General features: G+C 48.5%; 10 protein-coding genes across 10 annotated transcripts; 4 read left to right on the forward strand and 6 right to left on the reverse strand.

Moving 5' to 3' along the window:
- Nucleotides 1–208: 208 nt before the first annotated feature.
- UREG_04386 (uncharacterized protein) lies at nt 209–433 on the forward strand (the record flags this gene model as incomplete). The annotated part of the gene is made up of 1 exon (XM_002544823.1): nt 209–433. The coding sequence occupies one exon, from the start codon at nt 209–211 to the stop codon at nt 431–433; it is 225 nt and encodes a 74-aa protein (XP_002544869.1).
- A 1210-nt stretch (nt 434–1643) lies between these two features.
- On the reverse strand, nt 1644–3372 carry UREG_04387 (uncharacterized protein; the record flags this gene model as incomplete). The annotated part of the gene is made up of 5 exons (XM_002544824.1): nt 1644–1966; nt 2020–2149; nt 2203–3045; nt 3112–3189; nt 3256–3372. 5 exons carry the CDS (start codon nt 3370–3372, stop codon nt 1644–1646), a joined length of 1491 nt encoding a protein of 496 aa, XP_002544870.1.
- Nucleotides 3373–3895: 523 nt separating this feature from the next.
- Nucleotides 3896–4526, forward strand: UREG_04388 (uncharacterized protein; the record flags this gene model as incomplete). Its single annotated transcript, XM_002544825.1, has 2 exons — nt 3896–4063; nt 4314–4526. 2 exons carry the CDS (start codon nt 3896–3898, stop codon nt 4524–4526), a joined length of 381 nt encoding a protein of 126 aa, XP_002544871.1.
- A 398-nt stretch (nt 4527–4924) lies between these two features.
- UREG_04389 (uncharacterized protein) lies at nt 4925–6358 on the reverse strand (the record flags this gene model as incomplete). Its single annotated transcript, XM_002544826.1, has 2 exons — nt 4925–5028; nt 5086–6358. 2 exons carry the CDS (start codon nt 6356–6358, stop codon nt 4925–4927), a joined length of 1377 nt encoding a protein of 458 aa, XP_002544872.1.
- A 2514-nt stretch (nt 6359–8872) lies between these two features.
- Nucleotides 8873–10238, forward strand: UREG_04390 (uncharacterized protein; the record flags this gene model as incomplete). Its single annotated transcript, XM_002544827.1, has 3 exons — nt 8873–8989; nt 9050–9817; nt 9891–10238. The coding sequence occupies 3 exons, from the start codon at nt 8873–8875 to the stop codon at nt 10236–10238; spliced, it is 1233 nt and encodes a 410-aa protein (XP_002544873.1).
- Nucleotides 10239–11055: 817 nt separating this feature from the next.
- UREG_04391 (uncharacterized protein) lies at nt 11056–12071 on the reverse strand (the record flags this gene model as incomplete). The annotated part of the gene is made up of 2 exons (XM_002544828.1): nt 11056–11235; nt 11502–12071. 2 exons carry the CDS (start codon nt 12069–12071, stop codon nt 11056–11058), a joined length of 750 nt encoding a protein of 249 aa, XP_002544874.1.
- Nucleotides 12072–13640: 1569 nt separating this feature from the next.
- On the forward strand, nt 13641–14714 carry UREG_04392 (uncharacterized protein; the record flags this gene model as incomplete). Its single annotated transcript, XM_002544829.1, has 1 exon — nt 13641–14714. The coding sequence occupies one exon, from the start codon at nt 13641–13643 to the stop codon at nt 14712–14714; it is 1074 nt and encodes a 357-aa protein (XP_002544875.1).
- Nucleotides 14715–15232: 518 nt separating this feature from the next.
- UREG_04393 (uncharacterized protein) lies at nt 15233–16380 on the reverse strand (the record flags this gene model as incomplete). Its single annotated transcript, XM_002544830.1, has 2 exons — nt 15233–15797; nt 15854–16380. 2 exons carry the CDS (start codon nt 16378–16380, stop codon nt 15233–15235), a joined length of 1092 nt encoding a protein of 363 aa, XP_002544876.1.
- A 930-nt stretch (nt 16381–17310) lies between these two features.
- On the reverse strand, nt 17311–18275 carry UREG_04394 (uncharacterized protein; the record flags this gene model as incomplete). Its single annotated transcript, XM_002544831.1, has 2 exons — nt 17311–17952; nt 18018–18275. The coding sequence occupies 2 exons, from the start codon at nt 18273–18275 to the stop codon at nt 17311–17313; spliced, it is 900 nt and encodes a 299-aa protein (XP_002544877.1).
- Nucleotides 18276–20673: 2398 nt separating this feature from the next.
- UREG_04395 (uncharacterized protein) lies at nt 20674–22953 on the reverse strand (the record flags this gene model as incomplete). The annotated part of the gene is made up of 4 exons (XM_002544832.1): nt 20674–20907; nt 20963–21199; nt 21503–22778; nt 22871–22953. 4 exons carry the CDS (start codon nt 22951–22953, stop codon nt 20674–20676), a joined length of 1830 nt encoding a protein of 609 aa, XP_002544878.1.
- Between the last annotated feature and the right edge of the window lie 1482 nt (nt 22954–24435).

A 24435-nucleotide genomic window follows, 5' to 3' on the forward strand; every position in this document is an offset into this window, starting at 1 on the left:
ACCCTCAGTCCTACCTTCTGTGCGGATTCAACAACAAAGCAAAACAATCTAAACAAGACAACGATCACAGCTTCAAAACAAATCCCTTCTCTTCAAGCCAACTATTCTGGTCAGTTCCTGCCGCTTGAAAAAAGGTGCTTCGGTTTTGGTCTAACAGTCGCCTAGCCCCAAGCCTCCAAAACGCAACCAGTTACCAAACTCTTACAACATGGCCGCCAACGCTACCGACTTCGCTACCTTCCACTCTTACCTTGTGCCTGAAGCTCTCCTCACAGAGCCAGCACCATCCTCTGCCAACACCAGCAGAAGGCCCAGTGCCTCGAACCCCATTCCTGCGGTATCATCGTCCCAAAAGAAGAAGCAGAACAAGGCAGCAAAGAAAGCTTCCATCAACGAAAGTCGGGCTGTGTACTTCTCGATGCTTCAGCGATAAGGAAGATCAATATATCTCATGCAGCGGAAGAACTTTTTATGATGGTAAGCAAATATCTTCACAGCGTGAAATCGCCCTGTTGAAAATTCACTAACATTAGAGTTTCTCGCAGGGAACTTTGGCTTAATTGAACGATCTAATTTATATCGAAAAAGTTATATTTTCAGCGATATCGACTTGATACCCCTATTACACTAATGTCTAATCGATGAATATGTTACGGAATTTCAAGGGGGCGAGTTGAAGTATTGGGCAGTTGATTGAATACCCTTATAACATAGAGCTTGTATAGAAATACAATCCAATCACTTGGAGCAAAGTATTGTCTTCAATTTTCAGTCCATGAAGCATCACTACTTTACTGATCACGATAATTCACGGGTCCCAGCGGTTTTTGGAATCTAGTCATAAACTCAGCAGCGGTTTAGGTAGCCAATTCATCGTTACCTCTCAATAGGATTTTGAATGCTGAATCCACTTCTTGAATATTTCCCCTACACCCAGTACCAATATACGTGCTCTCCAGCAGTCTCAATACTGTATCCAATTTGATGGGCGTCCTCGCAAAATGGTGGGCATTCCTTGAAGCGAGATCCCCTCACAAGTGATTCAGTCATTATAAGGATTGTTCAATGCTCGAACGATGACGACCTGGCCCTCTAAGTCCCATACTTAAAATGCCCATCAATATCATGGCCTCCACTGTTAGGAATGAAGTTGAGATGGACCTCAGGTTTTCGATGGGGTTGACTGATGACGTCATCATGCTGCTGCCCAGTGCCAATCGGCAATCAGCTCGAATTGCGGGTACCTTGAGGTCGGATCGCTCCGTTCCGTCAAGGACTAAGGAGGCTTGCAGAGCACGGGCATGAAGCGCATTGAGAGCTCCCTAAGGGGCCTTCAACTATGTGCGTGACTTCAATCTGGCGTACGGCGTGCCTTAGTCTCCTTGTTGGCCATCTGAAATAGCAAGAGAGCCACATTGATTTATGCCCTAACAGGCAATATATGCAAAGAAGGAAATAATGGAGAGTATTAATGAACAACAAGCATTTTGCAAGGCTATAATTAGCATGTACATGAGAAAAAAAAGAATCATTAAAGTGCAGGATTAAGCCGATCAAGAAAGCCTGCCGATGCTAGTATCCTATGCCAGTTCCCGGTCCTCAAAAGTCCTTGAGAATTCCCTTGACATCTCCTATTTAGTTGCTTAAACCTCTGGTTTGGGGGGGACAGGAGGGCCTTGGGTGGTAGGGCTGTCTTCCCCGTCACGATCCCTATCAATAGCTCCAATTAACCCCTCAAGCTCGAACTCCTGTGCATCCCTAATTTGCTCTGCCTGAGAAGGCCCCCTAGCGTGTCCATTGACTTGTTGGGACTCAAGTTGAAATCGATCCAAAGCAAAGGAGGTTGAAGCACGATAATGAGGAGGTCGTTGGAGTGGTCTTCCCGCCGCCATTCTAGCACTTCTATTGTCTTTTGCAGTTTCGGGGAACGCATGAACACCATAGATGTGAAGAAGGATGTTGACGACTGCAAAGCTCATTAGTATGCCAAGGGTAAAACAAGGAGTGAAGAATTCTTACATAGAAACATGATGCATGCGACGCTATAAAGTACTAAAATGTACGAGACGTGATCGATTCCTGCACCCGATAAGAGTTCCATCTGCTCTTCCGTTGCCCCCATAAAAAGGAGACCGGAAGCGTAAAGTAACTAAAGGGTTGTGAGTCCTGGGTTGATCATGTCAGAGTTCGATACAAACTTACAAATGGAGTAAGGTATTGGAAGCTGCTCGCTTCAGTTCCGTCATAACTGAGAGCACTTCGATCCTTCAATACAAAGCAGATCTCCACAATTCGTACTGCGCCAGCGGCCATCAAAGTGTATCCAAAGATACTATGGACCATCGCGCTAATGGGCAAGTGCTGGGGATGAGAGGACATCGCATACCCAGTAAGAAGTATGACGATTCCTGGGAAAATATTTCGTCTTGGTCTTCCGTTCCGTCTTCTGCTCAGCCAGAGACCCAACAGGCCAGCACACCACCAAATTATTCCCATAGACGTATGTTGCATGTCATTATGTCTCCACGGTTGGCCCCAGCGATGCTCCGTAAAGGTATTAACACAGCCCCAAAGCGCGATAATGAGCGAATCGAAAAATTCTTGGCTGCGACCCGTCCTGCGAAGCCAGACCTGCCCAACCAGGAGAAGAATCGTAAGTACAATACCGTAGGCGATGAATGCACTTCCCATGATGAAATGAGCAAGACATTGTCCAAGATGGTCCTCATGACAGAAGCCCAATGCAGTGATACCGCCGAATATCATTTGAATCCAGCTGACGAGCGGCATCATTTTGCCCATAACTCCGTGCAAAGTAACGACATATTTCCGAATTTTGCTATGAATCCCCTTAGATAAGTGTAATTTCAAATATGTACCCAAAACGAGTTGGATTATGAGCATAAGCATCAAAGAGTTTGCAAACGCGGCGTGAATATTCGGAGCGAACCGACGACCTTTGTGCATATGTCCGAGGAAGTAGGCTAGGAAGGCAACGACGGTGCCGAGAATTTGAACGGGGACGTGCCAACGGGAGCGAACGATCTAAGATTATACACGTTAAATATAAGCAAACTCCTAGATTCTTCGTAGAGATTCGGTCTCACTCACGCCGAGAACCATCCCAGTGGGAAAAATAAACCCGAAGGCCACTGTCATCAAAAGTATATGAATCCATAGAATCGAGTCCTAGATTTTGAAATATATGAGAAAATATGTCTAAATAGAATCGTAGCAATGTCGACTTTGACTTACAAGTGGTTCAACAGAGACAAACTGTCCTTCAGGCAGGTCGTCATGATGCTCATGGCCATGGACAACTACGGTCAATGACAGCGCAAGAAGTGCAGCCAAAGCACCGAACTTCCCCATTTTCTTTATCTACAGACGCTGTAGTAACGGTGTAATATGGTCCGGACAATCCGATTCCAGTCAGTTCAAAGACGATCAAGTATGGAGTAGCGAATTTCAGAAAAAGAAGAAGAGCGAGGGTCTCAATTGCGCCTAGGAAAGAGGAAAACCATTTGGAAAGCAGTCAAAGTGAGATCTAAAGGTGCCAGGCTCCCTCAGCCAGCAACAGATCTATCTGGAACTGCATAACATGCTCATAAGCTAGGAGATCGTATCAACAGGCGGAGAGACCGTGATGAAAGTGAGAGAATGTTCCGACGAAAGCAACAGATCAAGCATTAGGTAAGCCAAATGCCAAGGAATAGGGATCGCATCCTCCCGATTAAGCTTTCACCACTGACGACATGCAGCAAAACTGCACCTCACTTATCGCCAGTTAAGACGAGAGAATCCACAGCCTTATATCTCTTAACTAGAATAAACAAATGACCAGAAGGATCTTCACTCTTGGCTGACTTGCTCAATTGAATACAAACTTCTTATAATGGCTTCAGAGCAGAAAGCGGACTTGAAATCTGCAGATGTCTGTCTACCTTCGATATCAGGGTCTGCCCCTGAGCTAGACGAAGCAAATTCCGCTGCCACCGCCTCAACGCCTTCAGGCACTTCGACTGCAGTCCCTGAACTTACTCCACAGCAGGAAAAGAAGATTGTTAGTGCATCAGCACTCCCTGGCCACCGTCCATCACCATCGAATCGTTCATTGGGATGGCTAAAAGCAGTCTAACATCCCGAACCATTCCCAGAGATCGCTTGAAGCAAGCATTGCCAAACTTCAATCCCAAATAGCTCAGACAGAGGCTGCTCTCTCGGAAACCCAGGAAAAATACAAGTAAATACCCCCTCCCCGGTTTTCGAGAAACATAGGATTCCACCACTTTTGCCTATACTTCTACTGGGAGGGCTGTGTTCCTAATGGCATTCGCAGCTCAACCTATCCCAAAACTAGCTCACCGCCAGATCCGGCAACTATTGTGAAGCGCCACATTCGCCTGCTCCACGAATACAATGAAATCAAGGACATTGGGCAAGGCTTGCTGGGGCTGATTGCTGAACGGAGAGCCGTGAGATATGTTGATGTACAAAAGGAGTTTGGTGTGGGTGGAAATGATTGATTCATGCTGTTCAACAGGTGGGTTTTTTCCTTCAATATAATACAGTCTTAAGGGTAAATCAGTGAAATGATTTGTCTAATATTTCCTGAGCGCGACAAGGCGCGTCAAATTTGAGATACCTTTCTGTCAGACAGCTAAACATTGACATTAATACTATGATATCTAAAGGACTGGTTTGCATTCGCATGCGAGAAAGAAATTCTTTATTGGAAAAAGAGATGCAACAAGCAATCATCACTCTAATTAAACCAAACTCCATTCTAACAGCCAAATCATAACATCGTCCAAAAATGGTAACCCATAGATACTAGTCATAATATCCAACACCTATCCAAAATCAATGGGCCAGGCGTGGAATCTTCTCAGTCATAATAACAATAAACTTATCGCACAATTGATTATCCTCCAACAAGGGTAATACATTCTTCTACTGCAGTCTCGAGCTCCGTGATCCGTGATTTCAATGCACGATTCTCCTCTTGTAAGATAGTAGCAACATGCCCTGGGTCAGAAAGTCTAGCTCCTTGGCAGTTAGGGCATTTAGAGGCAGTTAAATTACCCAGCGAGGAACCAGCGGCAGAGATTCCTTTAAGAACCCGATCATAGGCCGAAGGGCGAATTGGGGGATTCGACTGAGGTCTCGCAGGCGACGGCTGGTATGTGGAAATCAGCGGAGTCCGCGGCACGTCAAAGGTTGTAGAGATCACAGAAGGAGGTCGTGTCGGGGCCGTGTCATCCGTTCCTTTGGAAAATATGCTTCCCGAAACGCTTTCATCTGCAGACTCAAATCCAGAATCGCAGCTTATGGACGCTCCACTTGATTTCTTAGTGTGCCTTCTGGTGGTGTTTGTTGGGGCCCCATCCACATCAGCAAGTTCGTCGGACCTCTTCTCAAGCATAATACTGGCTTGTCGCGCCTCTCTTTCCTGCTGTCGTTTCTGGCGTTCCAATCTTAGTTCCTCAGCGAGCGCCTTCATTTCCTCGTCTTGCTTGAGAGCCTTAGCCGCCATCCCATTCAGTTGAGATTTTATCATTTGAAGCCTTGAATGGGTCTCCTCGAGTTCCTCCTTTTGCTCTACTTTCTCGGCAAGTGCTTGGTGCAGAGCGAATGTACGTTGCTTGTAGGCATCTCGCAATTGGCGCACCAATTGTTCAGCATTGCGTTGAAAGTTGACAAAATCTTGTTCGGGCGAGATGCCCGACATCTCGGGACGAAAGAGGAAAGAATCGATATCTAGGTTCAAGTATTCATCCTCGGCAGGTTCCGGCATATTGGAAGATTCCTTCCGCTGTTTCACACCGAAAAAGGAAAACGGATTCGAGTAAGCGATGTTCTTTAACGAGGATGGAACTGCCATCTTCTTAGTCGGGGACGAAGGGCGACTTTGATTTGGCGTAGATGCGCCCGATATCGGGTCTTTTTCTTTGGTCGGTGAGGGAAGTATTCCAAATCTAATTGGCGCCGATTCCCCCTGGAAAAGCCCAGCAAACAGTTTGCTTCCTTGTTCCGTTTTCAGCGTGGGAGCCTTCTCATTTGTATGGAGTTCGACATCCTTTAGGGCACCAGGCGAAATAAAGGGGTCGCTTTTCGACAGGAATAGCTCCGTTCTAGCTCGTCGATGCGTCGGCCGGTGCGAGGGAGTATGTTCTCGAGGTTTAAGGTGTAGGAGACTTCCTGGAGTTATTCTTGTCGGTGATGTTGGGCCTGTACCGTGTTCATCGAAAGGTTTATCGGGGATCTCTAGCGGGGGTTCTGGAAAAGGAGTGTCGTTTCGGTGTGACAAGCGACGAGGGCTAACTTCTGAGAATATTGATGACTGGAATCCGGACATTGGGCCGCTAAGGCAAGGTCGTGGCGGTTCTGTAGACGTTGAGCTCGTGGAGCCTTTTGCAGCCCCAGTGCCAACCCCTTCCGTCCACGTAGCCATCTAAATCCTCAAATTAATTGGATGCTGCCAGCAACCACCGCATCAATCAGCCGAGGAAAATCTAAACTGCGGAAGGGATTGGCGGGCTCGATCAAGAGCTAGATTGTGTGGTGTTGGGAATTTGATTGAATTTGGCAGCAGACAAGCTTGAAAGAAAGACAAGAAACCTCAATTGATCGTCGATTATTACAAATGAACTTGTCACAGAAAAAGCATGGGCATTAATTATTTCAAGTACTCCGTGGCTGCAAAGCATGGAGCATCTCCCCTCTCAAGCTTGAAACAGAGCGAGTGTTTGGTTAATGGATGGGGAGCCCTGCAGGCTTGGAGTCCAGTTGTTGTCACCAGGGCACCAATGCTTGAACATTAACAATGTAAATAAGTGGCTGGGGCGCCCAGCCACAGCCCATTACATAATCCACATAACAACAACCTATGAGTTTCATTAATTCCAGCCCTCAATATACCATGTTTTTCTTTACCAAACACCTCAGTTGGCAGATATGGTCTATGCCGTGGGGCCATTTTATCGCTCATCGGTATTTAAAGGAGCGCTTGATGAGGACATTGAACGAGGCAGTAATAACTCCGAGAGCAACTTGGAGCAGGTAAGATATGGGCTAGTCAGGCTTGCGATATCTGCTACTAATCTGAACCGTGTAGGCAGCTAAGCCACCCTTGCTAATGAGAGATTACCTATCGTTTTTGAAACAATCCTACTCCGTACATAAACATAACAAAAACCGGCTACATTTGGCATTGTGTGTTTGCGCAAGTCTGGCTTTTGAACGAGGCGGTTGTCAGGAAGGAACCTCTGAGTGAAAGCTAAGAGCATGCAGAGCCAATACTCCACAAGGCTATAATCTATGCGGCCTTAGGAAAACATCCACAAACATATCGATCAAGATGGGGTCTAAAGTCGAGGGCTCATCGGCTATGCTGGCGCTAGCGGGCCGAAACGCCAACGGACGAAGCCGATTGGAAGAAGAGTTGCCGGAATGCGTGCCAAGGCGACCTGAATTGTAGGGACAATCTGCTGAGTCAGCCTTGCCGCCCTGAGGCTATTTCGTTAACCGTGACCTTACGGAGCACAAGGTTCTCCATGGACGCATAGAAAAGGCTTTGCCAAATGGTCAACCCTCTTCAAGGCGCGTGTTTGCCCAATCAAGCCTCACGCTTGAGAATGGCAAGTAGACCATATTTTGATTGCTAACTTAGACTGGTATTATACAGTGGAGACTCATGACTAATTTCGATAGCTACCACAGACGATTACAAATTATGGCGAGTTCCAGGGGTGGGGTAGAGGCTGTTTTCATGTCTTGAATGTATGGTCTTTGGGTGTCACGGTTGGTCCTATCTGACTGTTGCTCCTGTAATCGAAGCCCGCGCACAAAGAATAGTTAACGGACTGCATTTTCGCATCAAGGCGGACCCCAAGGTCTGATGCGTTGCAAAACTTATGCGTCTGTTTTGATAGATTCCCTGCGCCAGTTGATAGACTTCTTTGGGTCAGAGTTCAGCCTCAGCGCAAGATATCGCAACCCAAGGGCGGATTATATGAAGACCTATAACTTGAAGGAGGAGATAGAGCTCTTGAATCACCCTTTGGTGGTTTCTGGTTCATCGTGTCCGTTCTTGTGTAAGATGATGAAAAGAGGCCGACGGGGGCGGCTTTGAAAATCCATATTTCAATGCTGTTTTTTGATGCTGGTTGGTTACAAAGTATGCGAGCAGTATCTGCAGGCCCAAAGCCCTCATTAATTGCGAGTGGGTTGGGCTACTTTACTATCACTGATATTGATGCTGCGCGACACAACCCGCTAATTATAAGCCTAATTAGAGCCTCTCCACTCTTCGAGGGACTATGCCATGCACAATGCGCACTCCGTATACACGTACGTATTACGCATGTGTCCAAAATAGAGCGCCGACTGCCTCCCTTTACCATCTGCCCCCAGGCCTGCACATCTGTTGAGGAAGAGAGAGGAGGTTAGGATATAACTAAGGCAGTGTTAACTGCAAATATGCGATTTCTGGAGCACACACTAAGGGATTCACCCACTATAACCAGCATCGGTCACTTACCACATTTATTTTATTCTCTTGTTTTCACTATGAGTATCCGGGCGAGCCTATTTCTTCAAAGATTACTCCGTAACCATTATATACTCTGTTAGCTATTATTAGAAAGAGCTTCGATCTTAGTGTGGAACTTAAATCCTGGTGAGAGGACACTCTGGCACCCACCACGAACTTCCCACTGAGAGCCGCACCATTTCTAGGGGTTTATTCTGTCTACAGTTTCGTTGATGATTCCTAACGGTGTCCCGGTGGTGAATGTCACGCTGGTCGATTGATTTCCCAGCTTGAGCTCTGGTCAATTGACCAGAACAAGTGCGGGAACGGGCGGTAGACATGGACGCGTTCGGCACTTGGAACGGGTGTCTCCATTGCGCACAGCTCGTCAAGGAGATTCCGGTTCCGTACTTGATAGGCTTCCTTGTGTCGACTTTTGCGGGGCTTGTCCTTCTTGTGCGTGCCCTCGCTCTTCGTTGGCTTTGCTCTTGTAAAATATTGACTTGCATTTAATAGGGATACACGTTCATCTTCCTCCTCGCACCTGTCCCGAGACTTCCGTTTCCTGAAGAAAAGACCTACCAGACTATATCAGAAGATGGTGCTGTCACCCCATCCGCTACACTACCATGCTGGTATGACCGGCTCCAACCTGGACCCAGACGTAATACACTTGAAGACGCTGAATTGTTCATGTCTGTGGTGGTACCCGCATACAATGAGGAGGAGCGTTTACCAGGAATGCTGGAAGAAGCAGTGAACTATCTGGAGCGCGCATATGGAACCTTGACACCCCAAAAATCAAACAGCGTCAACAAACAAAAGCCGAAGCAGGACGGAGCCAATAACGTACACAATCGGAAATCGAACCCATCGGACTCCCACACGCCTTTGAAAGGCTGGGAGGTGATAATAGTCTCCGATGGATCGACTGATAGGACTATTGAAACCGCTCTATCTTTTGCAAGGGACCACCAACTATCACTTCACCCAAAGGGCCATGCGGGACCATGGACTCCAAAATCGGGAAAAGGTGTACACATCCCACCTGGGACAATCCGAGTTGTGAAGTTGACACAGAATCGAGGAAAGGGTGGCGCAGTCACGCATGGAATGAGACATGTTAGAGGAAAATATGTTGTCTTTGCCGATGCTGATGGCGCCAGTAATTTCGAAGATCTCGGGAAGCTAGTTCAGGCTTGTCAAGACGCTGAAGATTCGGAGCTGCGAGGTGTCGCTGTGGGGTCTAGAGCGCATTTAGTAGGGAGCGAAGCTGTTGTCAAGGTATGGAAGTGTCCTACCCGCCCTCTCATCTCCCCAGTGAAGAAGATCTCATCTAACTACCCATTGCCTTTAGCGCTCCAAACTTCGCAACTTCTTAATGCATGCCTTCCATATTACAATTCGCCTTCTCACTCCTCCGCGCACAGCCCGAATAAAAGACACTCAGTGCGGCTTTAAGCTCTTCTCCCGGGCCAGCTTGCCCTACATAATACCCCACATGCACTCTGAGGGCTGGATCTTCGATGTGGAAATGCTCATGCTGGCGGAGTTTTCCAACATCCCCGTTGCGGAGGTACCGGTAGGGTGGAGAGAAGTAAAAGGCAGCAAGTTGAACGTTGTGTGGGATAGCCTGGGGATGGCATGGGGCCTGGCAATGCTCCGAGCAGCATGGGGTTTCGGGGTCTATAGAAGGAATGTATAGACTAATTCATTTTCGATGCTGCGCCAAAGTCTGGAAATTAAAACATATCAACGCGTGCTGCGTGAGTGGCGGTACTTGTATGATTAGAGCATATGATTGCAAAGAGGATACATTAATCAAATAAAGGCCTTGATAGATATAATACGCATGGTGTTCTGTATTAGTCTGCTACCTTCATTGTAATAACCTATAGTTATAGCAAGAACACCGCTCCACATGATATCTCCATTGAAATCACTCAATATTAATAGTATGAAGATAGAACAGATGAGGAAATCGAAAATATTGTAAAGTGTGAAAATTCATCTTAATGGGGAGCCCAATACCAGGTCATGTTGTTGCAAGCTGTTGGAAAATGGAATATTACCAAGATGCAGATAAAGTGTTGAATGATACTAACCATTTTATAGCCCCTATCAACCAGAAAAAGAGAAATTATAAGTGAGAATAGTGTTGGAGAACTGGGTATGCCACGAGTTTATTCAGCTTTGCCCTTATGTACACAATTTTAATAGGATATCTCACACATTCTTGCATAGTATGTTCTGAAACATCCAGGGCAATGAAATATTGAATTGAGGCCATCGTCGACAAGAAGTTTTAGGCTCTTATCCCTCTCATCCAAATTTAGCCAGAGAGGACTAGGCGAGGTCGAAAACTTAGAATTGTAAGGATATAATTGAGTGTCACTTGGAGGCAATTGTGTCGCGAGAAAACATGATCTGAGTAATTCCGCGAGCTGGACAGGAATGGCTTTGCAAGTCCTTGACTGCTCGATGACAAACCTAAGGAAAGTCTCGGTGATACCCAGCCATGACTATTTCCAGGGAAGCTTGAATCGAATTCGTCTTCGCTCCCATAGGCTTGTTACGAAGAACGTGGAAAGTTGTCGCCAAAATAATGGTGCAGACAAGTCTCGAGGTGATTTCAGGGTTCCGTAGGACTCTCGAACAGCATCCCACGAAGTAGAGAAGAAGATAACACCATTCCAGAAACCCTGCAGAGGTAAAAGTATAGCTGACGCAAGCAGCAGTCCATACTGAGGGTTGTGTGGGTGTATCAATATGTATATCCGATTTGTTGACGCGGGTATCTGGAGTCAAAACATCAGCGAATGACCGCGGATAAAACAAAGAGGATAATATCCTGGAAAGTATTGGTAGTGTTTACCCAAGTGAGTATTAACGAAACAAAATAAATGCTTGCAAATCGGGTATAGCCTCTAGCCACCTTTCGCATCTCGACTGAACCTCTTCGACGTACAGGACCTTTCTCTAAACCTTCTAGTTGGGCGTCCAGTCGCCTTTCAAAATCAGCGGCTTGATTACGATTCGCCAGACGTCCTATACTGGCTATATCAGACTCTAGGGAACCAAGGTTTTGAAGACGGTTCTGCGCAAGGCTGCCGTGGGCTGCGAGCTCAGTGTCGGCAAAGTTCGAATATCGCTGGGCAAGTATTTGATCAGGTGTACAATTGTTCTGTGAGATCAATTCGTGTTCATGTCTCGGTCGGTTCTGATTTTGTGGTCCGAAAACTCTCTCCGAAGACACCGTCGTAGCCATTGAGCTTTCACGTAACCTTTGGTTCTCGGGCGTTGACGAAGCTTGAGAGGAAGGCCGAGTTTCAACCGCCCGCTGTTCTCCAGTCATTGAATCATTTGGAGGTACTATGCATGACGACCGGCTTTCGCTAGGTTGTTGGCTCCCACTCTCTTGCTCCTGCGATGGCTGGCGTGTTTGGCCATCCAGCATGAGCTGTTCCTGGGCAGTAAGACTTTGCACTCCTTTTTCGTGCGCGAATATCTTTACGCCGGCCGCGATATAAATCGCCATGGTAAGTATGACCGCTAGCCATATGGGAATGTAATAGACAGTAAGGCGAAGTACGCCCCATGGACGGCTGATCCAACACCAAAACTAGGTGAAACAAATTATATTAGCGCAAGTACAAACCGATGTTGGGATGTCAACATACAACTGCATCGCCGTAGACCCTTCCCCTGGATTTGGTTTTGATAAAGAAGAATACAATCGAAGGGGGGAGCTGTAGCCCATATGAGAAAAGAAAGTATTTCCATTCCAACTTTTTCAGATCCGGCAGGCTATAGCGGCGGAATATGATTAAATAAACATTGCACGCGATACATAAGTTCCAGAAAGCATCTGACGACGTGAACCTGGTTCGTTTTGGTTAGCTGAATTGGTAGTAAGGGGAAAGGCCAATTGAGATTATGGCACACCATTGGATGAAAAATGCCTGGAATCGGCAAAGTGAGTTGTTAGTCCCATTTCGGTATCCTGACTCTGCTATCATCTCAGCAGCATGCGCGAGAATGTTACCCCAAGTCGCATAGAAAATGAGCCGATTAAGTGGAGTATGAAAGCGGGCGCTGCACATATAATGTGCAATAATAAGAAGGGAAGCCAACACTGAAACAGATGCACACACTCGAATCGCAATTTCCAGCGAAAGCAGCTCGTACCTAGTTAGGGGGGAGCAAACAGAGGCAGTACAAGGAAGTCCGGCCATCGACGCGAGTCACATTATCCCAGGGTCCTGATAATCACGCCTGGAGACTTGCATCGCTTGACTGCGAAATGCACTTTGCCAGATGTGACCGAATATGGCCCCGAATCACAATCGTCAGAGCAGGTGCCGATTGCCTCCAGTGAGGCAATACGGGAAGCTCTGAAGCCTCCCATAGAAGCTTTGTCAGGTGACGTCGAGGCTGTGAGAGACAGCAGCTTGTCGACATCAAACTTCCTGCTTGTGAACCTTGGTCGTCAGCAGAAGAACTAGGTTGGGTGGGAAGCCAATCCAGGTAGAATCAGAGACTGGCTATCAAAGCTGCCATAGCATCAGCCGCCGTGTGAGGCATTGGCGAACGGGCATCTCGAGCCTCTATGCTGCATCTTTAAAGCAAAGCTCAAGAGTGATGCTGTTGACGATTTGAGGTCAAGCTCGCTGTGAGATGCAGGAACATGGCTGATCTGCCACTAAGCCATATTAAGCATAGCGGATATTTTGTTACACTAGTCACACAAAACCATAAATTACACGCCATTCCCGACTTGGCTTGGCTGGTGGGGAGCAATGACATCTTCAGCGCCAAAATCCCAATTCCACTTCCACAATCCAGGCCACAGCACTCGACCACGCCATGGCATCTGTTAATAGAGATGAGTTGCGCAAGCTGTCATTGGGATCGACTGGAGCTCGCTTGCGCTGATTCATCTTCCGTTCAAACAGAGCCGCCTCGTTTTCGTCACTAACCTGGCCCGGAAAATCTAGGATCCAACATCCGGCCAAAAGCAAGATGAACCCGAGCCGTTAACCTCTCCGCTTTATATATATACACCTTGCCTTGGGGGGAAGGGCCTTTTTCCCCACATCATTTCCATATGAGCCTTCCCAGGGCGAAATCCGAACCTCCTGCTCCTAAATCCTACCCTCATAGAACTAGAACCGTTACCGACTTAGCGGGCTACATTGAACAAGCCCGTTTCGCGCTCGAGCGGCAGCGAATCAGTTTCGAATTCGAAAGAGCCGCATTTTCTGAAGAGCGCAAGCTGTGGGAAAAAGAGCGATCTATCATGCAGCAGCGAATAGCAGAGCTGGAAAGGAAGGATAACGGGACTGTTCCAGCTGTCCCAGGAGGGAGAACTGAGATACCCGTGGGAACTGATGTGGGAGAGCAACACCACGTTTGGGAGGGATCTAGCCCAACTGTTAAGCCTTCACGGGTATTTCCAGAGGACATTCCGCATGCCAGATCCGAATTAGGCAACCCTGGGTTTTCTCCATCTTTGGACGAGGCGCTATCCCCGAAATCTCGTCCCCACGATCGCTCGGGAGCCGTTGGTGTCCCGGTTGAGCTTGTGGACAGTTCACTGGATGGGATAACGCTAAAGTCCACCGCAATAGCTCCTGATATTGCCGCCAAGGTGTCTCCCACCATCCCAAGTGCTCCCATTCCTCTTTGCCAGCCGGTTGGCACAGAGCTCAAACCGCACCTACCATCAGAGCAAGCTTGTCTAGCATCACCGCTTGGTGGGATACATAGTGATATGGATGCCACTCCTCTAGCCCCACTAGACCAACCGCTGGAGCCAGGTTTTCCATTTTCAATAGCTGAATCAATACCTCCCGAATCTCCGCGCGCACCGCTACCATCACTATTCCCTGTCGCTAGCCTCGATACCGCTGCCTACCACAAAGAGCTGGACGAAGATCCCGCTCTTCAAGGTCCGTTGAGCCTGCAGAATGACCTTAACCAGGACACGGAATTTCTTGAGGAGCTAGATGAGAAGCTTTTAAGAGAAGCACACAGAGCATTATCACGGCCGTCACTCTCATCTGATGAAGACGATGAAGGGGAGGGATCCGGAGAACCTCCAGAAGCTGAGCCAGAAATCCGGTTTAAACAGAGCACTAATCTTGGGACTGCGTTTGGATCAACGCAGCTCGAGTCCTAGCTTTTCGCATCTGCTGGGCCAGATAGCCACATTTTTTTATCTAACTTGGAAATCTTTCCATCTACTATCTTCCGATTTGGCGGAGATTCGTCCTGAAAAGTTACCTAAAACAAAATTTGGCGATTTTTGAATATATACTCACATCTATTGTATGTTTTATTCTTGTGGTTTTATATTATTATTATTGTTCCCCTTAAGTTCTTTTGCCCTAGTTTCATATAGCCGACCTAGGTTTATGTTTCAAGCTGCACATTAGTCTGCGCTATTAGAAAATTATTGGGAGGCATCCTTCTATAATGGATTGGTTGGGTTAACTACATAACTGCTTGGTATCAGCAAGCGACAACATAGCGTCTAGCAGCTGATTTACACCCAGAGTACCAATGCTTTGCGATTCGGAGATATATGCCCAAGCCATACCGCAATCATCATTCAATTCACACAATCTGGCCACCAAAAAAGCATATTAAGCTCCGGGCTGAAATCACAGAACCCGACCAGGAGAAAGGGAGAGAAGCTTAAACACCCATTGTAAAATCGTGTTCAATCCCAGGTGTGACACTCGCAATGAACTTCAAGAATACAACCAAATATTGATCAACGCGGATAGCCACCTGCGGATCTTCTTCATCCTCTTCGCTTCCTTCATGCTGCAAAACTTCCCACTCGTCACCCGCGTTTCCAGCGGTAGATGCGGCTTGGCTGTTCCCCCCAGATACACTTAGCCGCGCAGTGTCGTCTACCAGTCCCTCCAGCCCGCTTTCTATCTTTGCCTGCTCGCCCGTCGCGTTGGCGCGTTTGAGCTTCTGTCTGCGAATCTTTAGGGCAGCGTCGGCGCGATCGAGGAGGATTTTCATGACGCTGGCGTGTCTGCAAGGGTGGACGCTGGCCATTTTGATACCCCCGTCGAAAAAGGGAAAGTCCTCGAGAGTCACGGTCTTGTCTTTATAGTCTCCCACGATATCTTCCATCATAAGCTGGGGTGGGAGCGGTTCGGATGGCGAAAGGTAGCCCGATAGATAAAGGCGCGGGGTTCGATAGTAGGGAGTATAAGCTATGTAGAGGGTATAGGTCCGTAGTGGGCTGAGCTATGGTCAGAATGTGCTAAACAGGGGATATCCAAGAAGATGGAAACTCACGCCTTGGTTGACTTTCCGAGCGGTTCTCTGATAATGGCTTCCTCGTCGTCTTCTTCGTCCTCCATATCCGGGATCTCTTCCTCCTCTTCCTCTTCCTCTTTCTCACCCACATTCCCCGCCTCATCCACCGTCCGCACATCCCCTATTTTCGACTCAACGCCCGCTCCAGCACCAACCCCGGCCCCACCGGTATTCAACCACCCATCATCGTCATCGCCCCCTTTCCCTTCCCCAGACCCAAATCCATCCTTGACCATAAAATCTTCCTTTCCCGCATCACCGGCAAAATTCTCATCCAGCCGCCGATGACATGGAACGCCCCGTGTAACTAGATACTGCTTTCCCTCTGGAAGGTAGGAAACTCGTTTGGCGGCTGGAGCGTCGGCCCATGACCATGTGGGGAATTTGTATACGAGATAATCTCCTGCGAGCACGAATTCTTCCGGTGTTATTTGGCCGGTGGAGCGGAACGTGGAGGTGTGGGAGATGGGCGCGAGTTTGTCGCGCCAGGTACGGATGTAATTCATGGTGCGGGGAGCTCGGGAGGTGTTGTCTGCAGATAGATCTGGCAGATATTGGCTTGTTCGTGGTCTTTGTAGAGGTGTTGTTCTGGAGATTATGATATCACGTCAGTCAGCCCTAGCTAAATGATTGCTATTGCCGAACTGAGTCTGTGTTTCATGCGAAGATGTGCTCTGTCCTGCAGCCTGCCCCTCTCAAGTCAACGTTGATGATGACATCCACGTGATCAACCTAGTTATTCGGTCATGGACGGCATCAAGAAGTGCAGAGAGACGCAAAGGAGAGGGAGATGGAGCAGATACCAATGACTCCAATGTCAGGTCCAAGTTCCGCTGACAAAGTACAAGAGTAACTAGCAGGTCAGTTATGTGGGCATATGATTTTCATACATCAGCCCACGAATAAAGCACAGGTCACCTGCAGCCAATGCATGACAAGCAGAATCAGCTGGAAGTGTACATCAAAGCACCTTTTGAAGTGTTTAGCAGAATAAAGAAGTCAAGGAAGCCTAGTCAATCAGCTAACAATAATAAATTTAGTGTCGAGTTCACATCTGTGTTAGGTACTCCGTAGACATATAGTAATCTGGCCCATCACACACGGCGGCAGCAGCAACAAAAGCAAAGCCTCCAGAGGCGGAGCGAGATAACGGATTCACCTGGGAGCTCCGGCATACGCAACACTCTCCTGTGATAGTTGTCAGTGGGAGAGTGGGTGAGGGGACGATGTTCCTTCAGGCAGCTATGTAAATGATTCCTTTTCAGGCCCTTGATAGAGACTGATTTCGAGTGAACCTCCTGCCGCAGAACCCCGTAATCATACCAGAGAGAACCAGGGAAAACTTTTGGGCTGTGAGGTATCCCTTTACGGATAACACAGAATGCTGTAGCCGCGGACTCCCTCTCAAGGGTGGTAGATCATGGGAAAACTAGGGTTCATCCCTCTTCTTCCATGATTTTCCTTCTCTCCAGCTCCCTCTGCACGTCCGCTACAGTCAGGGGCAGTAGTCTTCCCTTCCATTTCTCTTCCTCCGCCTGCGCGAATCCTTCCATACTCCTCATCGCTACGACGAGGAACCCTAGCTCTTCTCTATCCACGTCAAATACCTCCCACCACTCACAATCGACTAATTTCACCCCAGTTTCCCTGGCGGCAAGATATATCGCTGCAACAGCGAGAGCATTGGGTTGATGTGTTACATATAGTAGTTGCGGGGAAAATAGGGCAGCATTCAAATGTTCAATTGTCCGCTTTGAAACAGCTGGGTTGGATGCACCCAAGGTTTGGAGGTACGTAAAGGCAATTGGGTGCGGAATGGCAGCGTGAGTGTCGAAACCAAGGGTGCGGAGTATTGTAGACTCTAGTTTCATAAGCGAGAGACGTTCAGATTGATATGACCCTTCGGAGACGTAGTAGGTTTCTGGATGCGCTTGGGACGGAGGCCCAGAGGGATTTACAAAACGGAGCGGCGAGGATTTCGGGGAGAGCAGGAACGCGTAAACGTTGATCACGGAGCGCGGAGACACGGGAGTAAAGGAGAGCTTTGCGGCGATGTAGACGGAGGCAGCGGATATATCCTAAAGACATTCGACCGGTTGTTAGAATGATTCCGCCGTTATAGATACACGATCGGATCCCAAACCTTTGCGCCATATATGGCAAGACTCCCTCCTTCAGGGCCGATCCAAAATCTTGTAAATAGCACAATCGCCTGGGCAATGATACCCTGGGGGAGTCGAAGCAGCACGCCGGCTGCTTGAGTCAACCTCACGCCCGCATATCGAACTGACGTCTCAAGGTCGGTGGGAATCTCGTCAAGAGAAGAGGATGACGTTGCGAGTTGTGTGGGCGTTGCAAGCGAATTCGATAGGATGCCCAGTGCGGGCAGAGGTGCAGACATGTTATGCCTGGATAGCGGCGATTCAATATGCTTGATTCTGATGGTAGTCCATGGCGAATGTTTGACGTGATAATTAAATCGTTTTCAAAACCATCGAAATCTTCTCACCCAACAACCATTTCCACCTCGTTTCCCTAGAAAAATCTCTTGAGTTGCTTCCCTTTGCTCGGGGTTGCTACCAGAACAAAGCTTGGGTGATTCTCCAGCTATTGCAAGGGGTTTATGACTTGGACAGATCTTATGTTTGCTAGGTTTGACGCGAAACAACGCGTCGCGGGAAATACAGTCATTCAAACCACCCTGAAGTCGGAGCATGTTGAGCTCTGGCTTTTCGAAAGGATCTCTCGATCCCAAAGGTTGTTACGCACTTTGAACTATTCATCCTCGTCATGCCTCGCGGACATCCTTGTGTTGATCCGCCTTCGACATTGACTACAATGGTTACTCAGGCTGGCCAATTCTCAAGGTTGTCTGTATGTTTTTGCAACGGTCTTCTGCATGACTCTTTGGACTGTAGCCAACAAAGGCTACATTTTGTTTGTGTTCAATTCCCTGATTAGGGAATGGTTATCCTATGGAACTGTTGGTTTCCGGGTTGCATCTCAACCAAAATACTTACAGGCGTTTGTGGATCTGTTCGGCGCCATACAGCCTTGATGTCGTGCTCTGAGTATCGAAATTGCCCCTTCTTAAGCGATGAACAAGCGGTCCGCTCTCTGGTACAGATGTTGGTCACAATTACAATCTGGTAGACAGTCCTGGAAGCATATGGGCGCCTTGTCACGGAGTTATTTCTATCTCCCAACCATGGCCCCTGTTCGGAAACTTGCACGCTCCATGGCTGTGAGCCTGTAACCCCGGGCTGAATGTGAAGTGGCACGGAATTACAATATATCTGATGCTATCCAAAGGCTGCAGGAAGGCGTCTACATATCGCGGCTTTTACGTTGTCAAACAACACTCTCGGGATTTTCGTTTGATCCCACAGGTGAATTGCAGCGGCAATTTCTTCCGACCATTCTCATCGCCAGCCCCGTTTCCGATTGAGGGCGTCAACCCGCTCCGGCCCCTTTCCAGCATCTGTTTTACTCACACCATGGAGTACAGCTTACTAGATCTACATTGAACTTCTTTTGTATCACTCGCATGTTCCATTCCTCCTATATTTAAACCTCAGTTGCCTTGCCACAAGCACGTCATTCCTGTGCGACGATGCTCATCTTCTGATCAAGCACCGGATTGAAAGACGAAAAAAAAAAAAAAAGAGAACCCCTTCTCACTATTCGGAAAAGGAAAGCCTAGAAAATCCCAAGCATCACGGCAAACAATCTTTCCGCCCGCATGACGCTCACGCGGAGATCCAAATTATATTCCCAACCGATACCATTCCACTGAGCCCTTCCCGCTCCCGCCACAAACAAGTCCCTTCCCCGTCGGAAGCGACCGCCGCTCCAATCACGAACTCCCGATTGGGAAGACAGACCACCGCAGGAAGTCCCGGTTTTCGTGTCCCCGCCCCGGAAGAATGAGCGAGTGCGACGAAAACTACACAACATCCCGTCGGCATTCTAGGGTTCCCGGTTTTGTCGTACCACTTTTCACCAAGAGAAAACGGGAAAAGGGGCCAAATGAAAAAAAAAAAAGGCGTCGGTTTCTAACGGGAGAACGGAAGGGGATATGCTGTCTCGATCTGGGCGGGGCGGATATGTATGGTCGCACTCGTTTCGCATCCGTACTTTCAAGGACCATGTGAGAGGGACTATCTTGACCGTTCGTGTCGGACAACACCTGAACATATCGGAGACGATACCTTCCAGGCGAAAGCCAGCTCATAGTGATTGATTCACCACTAGCATCCCAATCCACCGATTTGTGGATCGTCTTGTTTCCGTTACTACACCCCGTGTCGACAATCGAGAAACGGAAAATGGCACTTCCGAAATTACAGGGCAGCCGAAAATACACGACGAGCCAAATTTCCAATGAACGATCAACGCTCTCTTTAACCTGTTGGTTTGTAACGTATAGATGGTATGTTTACATACACAAAGTTCCGATCCTCCTCCCTTCTTCGTTTCTTCTTACTCTTCTTCCGTCACCCGGTAATGGCCGCAGACGCCATGTAAGACTCAATGCCCTAATATCCCAAATACTTTCAAGCCTGCAAGGTTTGCCTCCGCGGCGCACCTGGGAGTCGACCATCGCCGAAGTGCGTTAACCCCCACTCAAATCCCATATTCGGTATTGGTAGATTCAAACGAATAATGAGGATCAAAAGTAATGGCTTACACGAGCCATGGTGCGGCATTGGTCACGCGGAGGAGTTACCCGTCGACTTTCAGTTCCAGAATCGTAGTGTACGCTTTATGGCTTGACCCTCGCACGATTCAACGGGACGTCAGGTTTTGTCGGGGCTTCGAAAATCAGGTTCAACAGCCTGTACAGGCTCAGCGTCTGTCATCTGTAAATCATGTTCATCTTCTGACGACGTCTTGACATAGTCTCTTTCCTCAAAGAAGCGCGCTGCATCATCAAAGAGGGTTACCCTTTTAGCCTTGCCCTCTATTTGCTTGCCATGGTCCTTGACGACAAATTTCTTCTGCTTCTCATTGTATGAAATCCAGAGGTCCAGCTAAAACCATATGATTAGCACAATTTAAAAATGTTTATGCCTCTTCCTCACTTACTGATGCAAGGCGATGTCCCAGCCAAAGACATCGTTCAACCCGAGGCACTGTGACACTAGGAAGTTCCAAAGACCTTCCCTCCTCATCTTCAAGGAGGGAGTAGTTAAAGAAACCAGATGGGTAGTACAATTGACTCCACACCAATCCACGCATGGAAAAATCTTCAGGTAGATGGCGCTTGGTGCCACTTTCTGGCATAGGAAAATGTTCATTTTTCAGTCGAGACTCATTCAGGCCCTGTGTGTTTAGTGTGTTTAAAAAAGTGACTAAACTCCCCCATGGCACTTCAGACTGGATGTAGGACATGATTTCCGGAACCAATGAGGCAGACCAAACAAAGGCCAAAGAGACATGTACATGAGGTAGGATATTTTTATCACCAATGTGTTTCAGAACACAAGAGAAAATATGGAAGGTAAAACAGGATGCATAGGAAATAATTTCAGCAGAGGTTTGGAAGGAAACATCAGAAACAGGGTGCAAACACAACTGGCAAGGGGCAAGAGAGTGATAAGAAGCTTTGACATGAGAGATACTGACAGGGGATTCAATGGCCTTCTGGAACAGTTTGCTGAGGCGTGAGCTAGCATCATACTCAATAAGAGAGGCAAAATTTGCAGAGGCAATGTAGACTCCCTGTTCTCTCCATTTGGATCCGACGCGACCAACTTGGGTTCCCAGGTATGACATGAACTCAAGTCCATACTCAAGGAAGGAGAGTATTGACTGTTTGGTGAAAAGGATTCCATGAGCTTTCACAAAGGGCAACATTGTAGGGGAATAGTGAGCCAGGGCTAATTCCTTTTGGTCCAAAAGAGGGTTGAAAAGCAGCATAATGGATTCTTTAGTATTAGGGAATGGTTGAACACAAACCAGGGATTTGGAGTAGAAGAACAGCTGCTGAAGAATATTGGGTCTGGCAAGAACAGCAAGATGATGCTGAATTCTCCCAACCTGGGGAGATTTATCTGCAGCTTTGTTGTACCAATATCTTGCCACACCAGCCCACACCTCCCTGTCGCGGAGGTCAGACTCTTCCACAGCCATTCTGTACCGAGCCAAATCCCCCAAGCATTCAATCCAGGTGTCTTCAAAGCTGGGTACGCTCTCAAGCAACAGGGCCATCATGGAATATGCAGTGTATATAAAGGCCAGCATATGATCTAATGCCTCGGGGAGCCGATGGCGCAAAAGTTCCAGGAATGAGTGGATTCCATGCCGCCACATCCGGGCAGGCATTGAATAACGACTGGCCAGTTTCTGAAGGGCAGGGCTTGCTGAGGGGTGCTGGGATGCAAGGAAGAAATCGTGATGTTCATGGAGGAGGGTCCTATGCAGGGCTATGAGTGCTTGCCATTGTTCATGGTTCAGGGGAACAGGGTTATTGGCTTGTTGGCGGTCAATCTCCACGCATTTCTTCTCCACCAGAACCAGGCCAGCATAGATAGTGCGGACTTCATTGATCAATTGTTCTTCTGAGATTTGGCGTGTTTCGGGTTCCAGGGTCAGGGTATTGACGGGCATCTCCTCACTATCCAGCACCGACATCGAGGCCACGGGCGAGTCAAAGTCGTAGGCGGTATGCTTTTTGGCACCGGCGAAGACGCGGTGGGTTCCATCATCATAGTTTGGGGTGAAGACCTTGGGCTGTGGGCGAGGACGAAAGGGCGGAGCAGCAACGGGCTCCTGGGGCAATTGCCGCTTGCGCGACTTCCCAGGCGTCACAGACCGGTCCCGGAGATGCAGTTCTTCCAACCGCGGGGTGTCGGGCGATGTACGCGACGAGTAGGGCTCAACCGTGTAGTTGACGAGGCTCCTATTGGACATTGACCACAGTGTTAGATGGCGGCGGGAATGCAGCAGCACAAGCAAAGGGAGTTGGTTGCAGGTTCAACGATCATTTCTCACCCGTTGGCTTCGCTGCTGGTCTGGGCGCTGATGTAATCCGGGTCACATGACTCGGCTGGGCGGATGGTGTTTGGCGACCGCATCGTGAGGCAGAAGAACGCAGGAAGGGAGAAAAACAACAATCAGTCAGTCGGCGAAGAGCGGTGGAAGCGTTGGTCCAGGCTCATTCATCGAAAGCTCGTCGCAAAGGACCGCCTCTGTTGCTGGAGCGCCCTTGTGTGTTATTTATTGACAAGCCACGGTCCAAGGCAATTGTTGCAGATGCGCATTTGTGCATTTTTGGCTCAAGGAGGACTGTTTTCGGTTGCTCCAGGAGCGGCGACGATCTGGCCAGCGGCCGCCCGCAAGGCCTCGAGGGGGTCGGTCGCCTTGACCCGGAGGCGAACCACTGCGGGGAAGCCGAAAGGCGCCCGCCGCCGCCCTGTTCTTGGCATCCCCTGCAACTATGCTGGAGCTTAGTCAGCCATTGCACAGGACGACGGATATCAACCCTTCACCGTCCAGCTTGCGAGAAGGGCTCAGAGCTCCGTCCTGTTTGAAACCAACAGAGAGAGGAGGGCAGGAGATGATGGGCTTTTGATTACTGATGGAATGTGGATGTCAAGGTCGAGATCTGTCTCCATCAGCGTGGTTGGCACTCTCTCAAGTCAAATTGCTTGTTGCTGGCCATTCCCGACTGATAACTGGTCGATCATCCAATCATGTGCTGGGAACCTCAGATGTGGTTCAGAGACACAATATAAAAGTTAGGCTAACATCCTCCTCACAGTGCGAGGGATAGCAGCTCTCCCGGTGGACGACCGTGCCCGGTGCTGTGGCTCAACTGCCGAAATTCCATCCCACATCAGGCAATTCGCGACAAGCGCAGCCATCAATCAAAATCCTACTTTTGCTCTTTTGTGCTGGTTTCGCAACTGGATTAGTGATGCCCTGGTGATACTATCTCTTCGTTACCTCAGACGGTCAGCGGGCCTGTATTCGGCTCCAACCGCTCAAGTGACTCCAAACTTAGGTAACCACAAGCACTCTTACAGCCTTTACTCAGCCGCAGCTTATACCTCCTAACATTTTGCACAAATCATAACGTTGGTCACTAACGCTCGCGACTTCCAAGAGATGTGTTCCGGAGCCTCGCGGTGGAACCTGCAGACTATTGTTGACAAGAATAAAAAGAACCTGAGAATGCGCCAGATTCGAACGGCTGCATCAGAGCCTGGTCGGTGACGGGTATCCCTGCTCTGATTGCTTCCGTACCTGATAGAGGCAGATCCCCCGCAATCACAATCTCCGGAGCAGTGGAACCAAACTATGGAATCTGCCGTCTCATCGTTGCCTAGCCCCCCCTTGCCTGTTCCCGCCCGGTCAAGGCAACTTGGCAAGATGACTAAAGAGCACGCTGGAACTTTCTCACCTCAACAGGGCGGAGGAAGAATTTTCCGGGGAGAGTGTAACTAGGTGGCATGATTCCTGGAACACGGTACTCAAGCTGGCACGACTTTGCCCGAAGGATTCCTGTTCACTACTCTGTACGCCCGGAGTGGATCTCCTCCGGTGTGGCAATCGAT

Source organism: Uncinocarpus reesii, genomic scaffold, assembly GCF_000003515.1.
Source record: "Uncinocarpus reesii 1704 scaffold_2 genomic scaffold, whole genome shotgun sequence".
Lineage (NCBI taxonomy): Eukaryota > Fungi > Ascomycota > Eurotiomycetes > Onygenales > Onygenaceae > Uncinocarpus > Uncinocarpus reesii.